This window comes from Pholcus phalangioides, unplaced genomic scaffold (genome assembly GCF_987345545.1).
Source record: "Pholcus phalangioides strain wild (caught in Gottingen) unplaced genomic scaffold, Ppha-v1.0 ptg000040l_1, whole genome shotgun sequence".
NCBI lineage: Eukaryota > Metazoa > Arthropoda > Arachnida > Araneae > Pholcidae > Pholcus > Pholcus phalangioides.
The window spans coordinates 830401-842856 of record NW_028301626.1 but is presented as its reverse complement, the minus strand read 5'-3'; the positions used below and the strand labels follow the sequence as shown (position 1 = coordinate 842856).

Here is a 12456-nt window from a genome sequence, read left to right as displayed (position 1 = left end):
TTTTACCGAATATTCTGGTTGGCTAAATATCTGAGTAAATCTAAACATCCAAAACAGACTTAGAACTATTAATTGGAATATTTATTAAATTGAAAATTTACTGATGAGTTTAGTGTGGTGTATATCCTTTCTGTGAAAAAGGTTATGTCAAGGTGAATTTCTAAAATAGGGGAAACAAAAATAGAATCCTACTGCAAGGTGGAAGTGAGCATGAATTACTCAAGTTAACTGAAGGATGTTACCTAGACAAGATGCATATTGAGCTACTGAAATAAACAAAAGGGGCAAAGAACATCTAAAGAGGAAAAATAAGAAAATAAGTCAAAAATTTTATGATGCATTACTAGTTTTCTTAATTAGATGTAAAATGGTAGCAACTTCAAAAAAAAAACTGATTCTATAATATTAAAATACAATACAGCATTGTTAAATTTGATTATATCATGTTATTGTCTGTATCATGGCAATAAAAATATTTCAATTAAAAATTTTTTAAATAAATTGCATAATTAAAATTCATCATTTGAAATTACTAATAATTTTATTTTCAATTAAAAACAATTTTATTTACAACTGTGATGAATTTTAAGAAAAATCTATATTCAGCCTCTGAATATCCAGTATTTGGCCAAAACACTATTTATCCCATCCCACATATCTTAAAAAAACACCCTATCAGAAAATATTGAATCATTTAAGGACCCAAAGTGTTAACTCAAATAAGATAGAGTAATATTGGGAAAAAATGTCAAAAACATTCATTGTTAAACTCATTTCCAAATACTATATCGGAACCAATCTTCTTGCACACTACTGGGTTCCTAAATAATATTTTTTTTGTCCAATTTACCATAATGATTCCTTTAATTCAGACTTCCTGTACTGATAATACATAAACCTGTGGCTATAGATAATATACTTCCCGGTATATTAGATAGCGCTCGAGTGGCACATTGGTAAGGTGCTCGTCTGCCACTATGAAAATTCCATGGGTTCTAATCCGGGCATAGAATATTAGAAGTTCTTTGCCTACCGAGCCTGAGACGACCACCAATGGATGGAGCCTTCATTTCCCACTCAACTCCTCTGGTTGGAAATTGCTGAATGGCGATATATGATCAGAATTGATGATCGGTAAAGTATTGTTATATTAGATACATATATTCTGGTTACAGATAATATACTTCAACATAAGCTGGCAAAGGAAGTGACCGACAAGCCAGGAAGTTCTTCAATTGCAATGCTACGGCATTCTAAAAGAGCTGTTACATCAATGGCAGTTGACTATGGGGATATCAATGCTGACCAAGATACATTTATTACCCAATGACAAGTCTCTTGGTGTTAGACAATGTGGCAGAGAGAAAGTAAAGACAACCGTAGCAACTGAGCAGGGTCCTTTCTAAACACACAGAAAATGCTTATGACAATCCTTTCATGTCGTCTGCATATTTGGTTCCCTGTGGTTCTATATGTAACCCAATACCCTTGTACAATATCAGTTTATTAACCTGTTGGAACATCAAATGGCTGCCTGGAAAAAGACGCTAGATAACCCATTGAGCTTCCTGCGTCTTAAAAAATGTTTCAAGATATCTCGAATTCAACCTACATCAGCTGCATGATTACAAGTATCCATGTTCTTCAGCTCAAGAGTATAAGCCGGAGAGATAAAAATATACACCAAGAAAGACATACTATTTGCGACCCCTATCCCACAGTGACGGAGGACAGGAAATTTGCAATCCTAAAGGTCTAAAATTGCAACAGTAATAGATGGAGAACAAGTGACAATAGTTGCACAATACAACAGGCATACAATTGACCAGACATGGACCATTCTATTGACCACCACAAATGACATCAATACAACTTGTAAACAGTGATCAAAAGACAGCGATTACAATTTTATATATGAAGTACTTTGGACGCTATGTAAAGCATGATTGCTAGATCGAACAGAGGATTTGATTTATTGTTAATATTTATATCCTAATAACAAAGTTGGCAATGATTTTTTAATGATTTTATACATTTCTTTTTTTTGTAATTTAATAAACTTCTGGATGCACCCATTCTTTGGGAATTCTCTGAATATCTCTCAAAGATGTAAAGCAAGATGTTGCTTCACATGTTCAATGACATATTTATGAATTTAAAAGATGTTAGAAATAATGAAGTTTAATAAAAACTTGTTTCCTAAACACAATTCATAAACATTTTTAAAAATTGAATTATGTTCAGGTAATTTTAATTTCGCACAATGAAAATCCATGAGAATCATATTACACATTCCATGGTTGGACAAAGTGCAATACAATCTTAATTCATTATATTCAGTAGAAATAGGCTGACAGCGAAATAAATTATTGTAGTAATACAAATTTCCACAAAATTTTATATTGTTATTCCATAATAAAAGACCACCATACTGAAACTTCTTTCACACTATATTTTCAAAAAATTATTTATTAAATTATATTTTTCTTTGAAAGTCATGACCACCTAAATTTCAAATTTTGATGCTTTATATTTATCAAAATAATTATAATACAGGTTTTCAGTTAATTCCCAAACCTTCAAACTTTTTAAGACTTAATGAAATTAATGAAAAATACAATGTCATTTAGAAACATATGCTTGATGTTAGAATAAATTAAGATATATTTCAAATTATATAGAATAGGCAATTCATTACTGATAATATACAAGAGAGCCAATATTGTAACAAGATTTGCAATATAAATAAGGATATAAATATAATTGGGCAAAAAATCCTTACACAAATATATAAATGCACATATACAATTAAATGCTTAATCTATTGTGAAGGTTTGGGAGAACTGGTGATAAATGATGCAAAGCAAACATCAAGAAATTCAATGAATATAAAGCGCAAAAAACTGTAATGAGCTCTTTATCAATGCTCTGAAAGTATTTCATACCATAACACATGCACATTTTTCAAGATGAATAGAAATTTAAATAGGATAAATTTGAAAAATTCCTTTATATAAAAACTGGGTAAACTTGAATGACAAAAGTGGGTGGGTCTAACACACTTAATGAATAATATTTCAGAAGAAAAAAAATTTAGGATGATGCCACAATGAATTGTAGTTTATCAGCAGATTCTTTTAAAGATTTTTTGAAGACATACAAGCATACGAGGCAAGAATTTAATAAAGAAAATATATTTTTTAAGGATCTATTTTTTTACACAGCTTTACATCACTAATAGAAATAAAACCCATCACCAATCCCACTACAACAGAAGCACAAGGGGGAAAAAAACATGCCAGTGTCACAATGCACATTCAGCAGAAAGTAATAACACAAAGTGTACAACACCAGAATACACATGCAAGCAAGACTAATTGCCAGTGCAAAGCTTAAAAAAACCAATACCAGACAAAGCATTCACCTTCGTTATTGGAAAATGGTTTTGAACATAAGATCTGCTGTTGCATTTTTTCCATAGCAGAGCACTGAAAGCATATCAACACATACAGGAAGGAATAAAAAAAAAAAAACGTGCCTTTCTTGTACCACATACACTATTTCAGGCACAGAACTTTCTCTTTCGACTTGCAAAGATATGTTATGCTGCATTATTCAGCATGGAGTTTTTAAGTTCATTTTTGTTCCCTAGTCTGGAATATTTTCCGTGTGGTACTTACATTTTTCTTTAAAGAGGTACTAACAGGAGGAGCAGGTGATTCAAGTTCCTGAGCCTCAGTATTGGGTAATGCTTGCCAAGACCCATTTCCATGACGAACCAACTTCAAAAACCTAGTCTGTCATTAAAAAACAAAACATTTCATCTAAAAAAACATCTATCCCTCAACAATTTGGATTTCTGTCTTCCTCCACCAACACATAAATTTATGAAAAGAAACACTGAACTGCAGATCACACAGAACCAATGCTGATAAGACATTAAAAAAAAGATAAGATATTTTGCAATTGAGTTTTTCCCCCTATGTGGAATGCAAAAGAAAGCAAAAATAAGATGAAAAAATTCAATTGAGAATATCCCAAAAATAGAAAACCTAAATTTGAATTGCTTAAAAAAAGACAATATATGTTACAAACTAACACTACACTTGCAATCTATACAAATTTTCATTAAGGTATATTATTACGTAGATAGTCAAATTATATCCTGATAAATTAACACAAAGAAAAACACAAATAATGAGCGTATCAATTTTGAGTAATTTCCTAATGAATTAATGTACAGTGAAACTGTACCACACTATGAATCTATCATACCATCGGCCAATAATCAGGACAGAGAAGACACTCCATGCATTTAAAATTGTAACAAAAAATTCTTATGACTACCAGTAATTGCCAACTACAAAAAATAAGTAAAATGAAATGAAAATAAAAAAGTTTTGCTATTTAAGTTCTGAAAATCTCAAATTGACATAAATCTCATGTTCTCTCGCACAAATTTTTATTTTATCTCATTTACTACTTCACAACATATACGTTGAAAACAAATTTTATTAAAGGCTTCAACTGTCAGTATTACATTAAATATTAACCTATTACAGTCGGACAAGCAAAAATGTTGAACAAGACTATTTGGATGCAAGAAAAATTGAAAAGAGTAAAAGAACTTCACTTAATAAAGAATAACATTCAGGAGGAAAAAAAAAATACTTCGAAATATCGATTGAATCCAATGCAAAATAAATTTGAATTACAGAATAGATGAAGTAAATGGTACTTTACCATGACAGGTATTTTCTACAGGGATCTGAACTGTATTCTTATTCCAACCATGAGAACCTATTAAAGAAGAAGTTAACAAATTAGAAACATCGAAGACACACAAAAACAGCCTTATCTAACGAACACAGATTTATCTAATAAATGTTCTAATTCAGTGTTTCTTAACCTTTTTCAGCTCATGGCCCCCCCCCCCCCATGGACCACACTTTTTTCTCGTGGCCCCCTGTCCTATCCAGAGCCCCCTCTACCCTCATCCAAGAGTGAGATACTTTCTATTTTTTATTATGTATGAAATTTTAATAAATCAGATCAATCTCTGGAATCCTGGCTAGGCACGGATTCAAATGGTGGATTATCATCTCTCCCAGGAGTCAAATTATATTGTAAAAAACTGTCTGTGTGAAATACGGGACGATTCAACGAACATGCACGATAAATCGACCCTACCAACACATCAACCGTTGTTCTGGCGGCCCTCCATACTTAGCTTTAAGTAACATCTTACATATGAAAATCATAGTAGCAGATCCCATATAGTGCAGTCCCCCTCCCTCCATTATAGACATGAAGATCCGGGTCATGCCCACATAGACCCAAAGGTTAAGACGCCCCCTTCTATGGACGAATCTGATTGATTCTGAAAGTAGCAATATTTTTCAACTATGTTACAGTTTTAAAGCTTTTCTCTTCACAGCTCTCTATGACTTCCTTCACCACATGTCATCACCTTTCTTTTGATTTTATCCTGTGGCCCCCCTAGAATATCCCAGGACCGCAAGGGGGCCCCAGGTTGAGAATCACTGTTCTAATTGATAACGGTGTGCACTATAAATAAGTGCCAACATTTATTTATAGCCATCTCAAAATCATTGTCCACATTTACTTCTATTTCATGTAAAATGAAAGACAAGGAAAATACAAAACTCTGAAGTTTCCTTGTATTTGCCTTATTCATTAGCGATTTTTCCGAGTATTATTAGGATAAAGTTCATCTATTCTCCCATAAGAGAAAAAAGATTAAAAACATTCAGACTTGAATATCTTCAACTGGCACTATGAGACTGACCATCTTAAACGTGATTGTGCAGACATTCTAGAAGCCCTTTCTATTTCATCTGCATGTATTAGACAAGTGAACTCAATAAATAACAAAAAGGGACACAAATACGAATGAGTTAATGCATATAGTGCAAAATGAAGATATCAGCTTCATTCTGAATAAACTTTCACTTCAAAGCAGTTTATCACAATTTGATGGAATTTCGCAATGAAAATTTAAAGGATGTTCATCTTAACCTTCACCCAGTTTTTTTAAACAGTGCTTCTAAGTGCAGATATTTCCCAGCTGGCACCACAATTGCTCCTCTTGCCAAATTATTTTGCCCCACAAGAATATAAGCACATGCTCATTGAGTGGGAAAAAACAAGAAACTTGTGTTAATAAAGCTATTTTGTGTACATCACAACCCTTTAATGGAAAAATACAATTCTCTTACATACCGAAGTTGTGGGTTGGCAAATTAAAAAATATTCAGGCACCAACCAGATTTTTTTGAGAGCCGGGAACAGATTTTTGATCAGGAAAAACCATCCTTAATAATGTTTTCAAACTTATCTGTGGTTCATTCATTTTAACAAATTGCTACAGTGCACACCATTCAATAGGACCAAAAATATCGATATTACAAACCTATCTATTTATTAAATACTTTACCCATGATTGTGGTTTATGGAAATATTTTTTGCTTAATAGGATCACATCTGCACTTTCTGGTTTATGATAACTATTGGATATTACTTAGGGTTTTAGAAATTTTTGGATATACTTTGGGGTCAGGTGGGATAAAATTGTCATACTGAACATAAAATGGCAATACCTTCAGAATTTCAATTGATATTGCTACCAAATTTCTGTTTTAACTTTCACTTGCAAGTAGCAAAGTTTTTCACTTAAAATTTTATGCCAAGTAACATTTTAGTGGCAATAAACAGTGTTTTTTATTGTTCAAGCTCGGGTTCCATTCTTTGAGTGCATGATTAACTTCCCTCTAACATTTTAGTTGCTCAAACTTTTTATAGATTGGCTGTGCAGGGCACTCCAGTAGTGTCTCAAGAACATTTCATTCACTGGTAAGTTGTAATCAGTATATTTCATATTTTATAGTAATTTAAACAATGTGGGGTAAAGTGGTCATAGCATTAGGCTTAACTAACACTTAGTTGTTAGGAGCTATTTTGAACATATAATTGAACTTTATATAAGAATAGTAAGTAGATAAGTAATAATAGTAACAATAGTAAGATAAGAATTTTTTTTACTTGATAGGTTTTTTTACTTAATCTACTTTTTACTTATTATAGTTTTTTTTTTCTTTTCCAGAGCAAAAGTGCGCTTGGAAAGTAGGTGTTTGAACCTATATGTGAAAAGAATATACAACAGTACTCTGACATCCTTCCATTAGTATTGCTAGCTGTTGGAAAGAGCATCAGAGTATCATGTGAGCTGTAAGAACACGAGTTGAAGATTCCATATCACTCTTAGAGAAGATGGATCATTAGCAAGTCAAGAAAAAAGGATTATAGAAGAAAATCATGGTTGACGTGTGAAGGAAACTGAACAAGAGATTTCAAGCCTTCAATACCCCCCCCCACCTTTTTGTAGATATTGAACTTTCCCAATTCCCGACCAAGTAAAATAAAGATACAGAATCAACTTCATGAATGGCTGACTTGAACTTAGGTGAAGAAGTGTCAAGATTAGCTAATATTAGTATTGTGTCTGATGAAAGACTTGAAACGAGCCATATACTGACTACCTTGCCCTCGTTAATCTCAGCCATTTAAAACAAAAGGGTAAGACAGAACTTAAAGGCAAAATGAAAACATGTTCAGGATGGCACAGGAAAACCCTTAATTAAGGAAATAGTTGAACTTTGACTGACACAAAATAGAAATATGCAAAAATTTCATAAAATTCCAATATACAAAGAAAAAATTTCCTGAAGATCTGAGGCAAATCTATATAACTATTCAAACTTTATAAAAGATGTCAGAAGGATGTGTGTGGGGTGCTGGTTTATTATGAAGAGAACAAAAACCAATGATGCAAATTATCAGACAAGTGCTTAATAATGATTTATTATCTGTTAAATATCTTGAAAAAGCCTAAATAATGAATTTTCATACCTTTCCAGAAAATGAGGAAATAAATGATATAAGGGATTAGTTGTATTCAAAGATCTTAATGAAGCCAAGTTTTAACCATAGATTACATTAAAAGTTAGAAATTTAAAAGTAGAAAATGATTAATAAATGTGTTAAATAAAATTTCAATCCCCACTGATTATTTTCTTAAAATTTCATTATTTGGTATGACCATTTTACCCCATGCACTACTCACTTTACCCCACCCCATGGGGTAGTGGTCATAAAAGTTGCTGAAAAAAAACTTGCACTTAAAAAATATTTTTGAAAAATGTGCTAATATACTCTCTAAGAATGTAACGTAAAATATCAGCCAAAAGATATAACCATATGAATTTTTCAAAAATAGGATACGTCTTCAAAGATGAAAACACCTTTTTTATGACCATTTTACCCCACCTGACCCTACTATGCCAAACCCCTCTATAATATTTTTTATATTTGCTCAATATCGCTTCAAGCAAATTGAAATTAATCAACAGTTTTTGTTCTTTCAAGGATATTTAATGGCATCAGTAATGCAATAAAAATGCTGACTTTCAAATGAACCTACCATCACAAAAATCTTAATGGGTGCCAAGGAAAATGCGTACGAAACCAACAATTAGCAAAAAATTCAATGTAAGCGCTTATGCTTAAAATGTTTTCTTCCTTTCCATCTAGCTGAAGAAACAATGAACCAAAGTTTAAGCTATGGTCGCATTTTTCATAAAATGTGAAAAAAATCGTAGAATGCAAAAGTAATAGTAGTAACTTTCGAAAAAAATACATACAGGAGGTAAGAAATGAGTAGACATCCAACCATTAATCATTAGCATTGTAATATTTTGCAAAAACTCCCCCCCACCCTTTTCACTTTTTTGCTAAAGGAAATTTTTATCTCGCTTAAACCCTGCAATAAGCATTTTACAATCACCTCATATTTAGGACAGTAACTAATCAGCTATCAAATTTTTTTGATTTTATATGTGTTTGCTCTTCAACTAAACAGATTTTTCAAGCTATGAGAAAATTTGATTTTTTCAATTTCATGAAAAAAAATTGTTTTTCAATGCCTAGTCAAATATGGGTCAATGTTAAAAACAAGGGCAAAGATTTTTTATGACCTAAAAACAGAATATACGCCATAAAAAATTCATTTGTCTAAAAAATCTAAAAAATGCTTTCACAAATAAGCTGACCATATTTCCGAGAAAAATATAGGAAATTGTCAAAAGTTATATGAAAAGTAAACAAAATAAAATTGCCAATAGTTGCTAATATTGCAAAAAAAATCACCAATCATTGCCAAAAACTATGACAAAGGTTAAGTAAAATTGGCAATTGCGGGAAATGAAATTAGAGAAAAGAGCTTTGGGGGGGGGGGCCCTCCTCATTGTTATGCTGAAATATACAAAATAATGCTCCAAAATATAAAAATATACATTGAATTCTTAAGATCATGAAAATGCCTTAAAATTACTGAAAATAATGCTCTATCATGTAAAAAATATCAAAATATGCAGTCATAAATCCTAGCCCTACTGATAACATTGCTACAGCTTAACATTAGCACCAAAACAAAATACATTAACTTGCTTGTTAAAACCAAATTCTCGATAAATGTGGGCAGGTCTGACTATACATGCACACTTCGCTTAATTTTTTTTGTCATAAAGTCTAATTTAAAATATATACATAGAAAGTTTGGGTAATACTTTATTTTTTTCAATTAAAATTCAGGTTTCTGTCATGATTTTAATCTATAAAATTGATTTTCTGTATGTGTGTGTTCTCTATACAAATCTACAATTTTAGATTGATCGTCACCAAATTACGTATATATGCGAAACAGGGGCCCAGATTGAACTTATTTTGAAAGTTTGTCAGAACAGGGGAAATGCCTGAAATGGGCAAAAAAAAACTGTCAGGCAAGAATGGTTTCTGGGCCTAAACAATCACTTTAGGAATGTTTACTTTGGTTACCATGGTTCCCTAGCAATGTTTCAGACATGCATATCCCTAACGGTTTGTCACTTTTCAATCCTCTCAGTAATTGAAGAAAACCCAGGCAGCACTGTGGGTGTTATAGCTAGTATTTCTATAAAATTTAGATGGGAATTCAAAATGAAACCTAATTCAAATTGATCAAAAACAAGACAATGAATATGAGAATGAAAAAACAGTTTTTAGTTAATGGAGTGATGTCAGTCTATTAACAGTCATAAATACAATCTTCCCATTCTGCCTTATAACAGTCAAGGAGGGCCCCACACAGAACAGGACACATTGTTTTTCCAGATCATTCCTCTTCTATCTCATTGAACTTTTCGACCCTTAAAGAAATATTGAAGCCAAACTCAGAAAATACTAAGTATTCCACATTACCCAACATACCATCTGTGAAAAAATAACATTCACATCCAAGCGAAGAGAATCATTAGCTAAAATTGAGCTAAGCACAATAAAGTACAACACTTGTGATGTACACTCTGTGCTTAGTTTTAAATTATTGGGTACCGTTCCCAACACCTTTGAGAACTTGCTCAAGTAAATTTCTAGAAGTAGATATGTATCATAGCCAGGGGTAACTTTAGGGAACCAGATTATTTTCAGCTTTCGAATTTCCAACCAAATGTCATGCATTTTATCCGTTCGCAGCTACCATTAAAGCAGGTGGCATTGGTTCAATTTTCAGAATTCATATCAGAATTTTTTCAAATATGGAAACAAGGTTACCAACTTCAAGGTCTCTCTTTCTCAGTCCAAGAAAATTTTTTTCAACCTCAAGAAATTTAGCTAACGCCTAACCCTTTTCAATTCGACTTGGGGCTAGAACTAGATAAAACAAAAAAGAAGAACTGCCACATGCAGTGAATTTCAAGGAAACAAAATTATAGAATAGACTTTTACACTGGGTTCATACTCATTTCCGTAAAAAAATTTGACTTTCCCAGGTTTTCCAGTCAAATTTTCAAAAACTTCCAGGGGTTTTTTAAATCAAAAAATTTATATAAATTAAAATTTACAAAAAATTAATTATAAAATTAATAATTTCAATTACAATATCAATGACATCATAATCTTAGATTTTTTTACACGTATTTAGCTTATGGAGAAAAATGGAACAATTAGGAAATGACAGATTTCCTTTTTCTGCAATTTCAATGCCCACAAGATTTAAACCCTAAAAGTTGTTTCCTTTGTGACATAATTAGTCAAAGATGTACAAATACAACGCCACAACAGGCAAAATGCCCAACGAGGTGGCTGATAAAAAGATGCCCATAAAAATATGAATGTCATATATTTCAAAAATATAGCAACCCAATTAAAAATGTAGTTGGTTTCACTGCATCAAAATTCTTTACAGTTGGCTTGCACTCGCGTAAGCGCTAGAACTGAGAAGTTTAGCTATCAGGGGTTGTTCACTGAACTCCTGATTTCACATGCTCGGTAGGGTTCTGGATAACTTATCTGCCAATGTTGTGAGTTTTGTCGCAAAGTTGGCACCACGATTTATACAGGTCACTTTTAACTGCTTCGATCCAATCAGCCTACTGACGATCCGCCCACAAGTTTTCTTGCAACACATTGTTTTCAAATAAAAATACCCACGTGGAAAATCAAAATATACACGTGCATCATCTGCCATTCCTAATTGAAGTCAACTTGATAAAATGACAACTGAGCTTTGTACCCATGGCTTTCTACGATGCACAGTTATGTTTCTGGAAGCATTAGAAAAAGTTACAATAAGGTCGTAGCAATACCCTTTTCCAAGAAATCCTCGTTCCTATTTGGCAGTATCTATAGTTTTTTTACGATATTTTACAGATATGAACCCTTTTTACAGAGCAAAGAGGGCAGCAAACATGTTTGATTCTTCCCCCCCCCCCGAAAAAGTTCTGGTAACAAACCAATATCAGCCTCCCCCCACCCAGGGTTACAGCTAGATAAAAAATTTCTTTAGCAAAAAAATGAAAATGGTGGAAGGGGACTCTGGCAAAATGCTAATGATTTATGGTTGGATGCATTTTTGTTTGGTACCTCCTGTAAACATTTTTACGAAAGTAACTACTACTTCTTTCATAAGATTTTCTTTCGCATTTAACAAAAAATGTGACCATAGCTTAAACCCTACTACTACAAAACCAGACATGCACTTCATATTGCTATGTGGAACCTCTAACCAATTGGTACACGTTAAAATGTGTGTGTATGTGTAGTGAAACCTGACATGAAGTTTGTTTGTGTAGTGCTGCCATCTGTCAGTTTTTTTTCTAGCTATGAGTGAAATGTAATGATTGAGTAATTGTATCGTTGTAGGCCTGTTGCTCTCTGTGGCGAGACTTTTCAATGGGGAGATTGGCTTCGAGCCAATCTCCCCATTGAAACGATTGCGCCTCGAAGTTCAGAATCACCGAAAACAAACTTCAGCCGACCACCACTGTGGCGATGATGGGGTAGCTTAAACCCTGCAGTCCCTCCCAAGACTGTGGACTCTTTCAACAAAAACTACATTAAATA

At 32.8% G+C, this 12456-nt stretch overlaps 1 protein-coding gene across 2 annotated transcripts in view; it reads right to left on the bottom strand.

Moving 5' to 3' along the window:
* Nucleotides 1-12456, bottom strand: part of LOC149065241 (serine/threonine-protein phosphatase 1 regulatory subunit 10-like) — a 77701-nt gene that overhangs the window by 50759 nt on the left and 14486 nt on the right. The window contains exons 2-3 of one of the 2 annotated variants that reach the window (XM_089254200.1): nt 4744-4800; nt 3681-3797 (exon numbers count right to left, since the gene is read on the bottom strand). In XM_089254200.1, coding sequence (XP_089110326.1) covers nt 3681-3797; nt 4744-4746 — 120 coding nt within the window. In that variant the 5' untranslated portion in view covers nt 4747-4800. The remainder of the gene's footprint in view (nt 1-3680; nt 3798-4743; nt 4801-12456) is intronic. The other variant, XM_089254201.1, reaches the window with a different exon arrangement.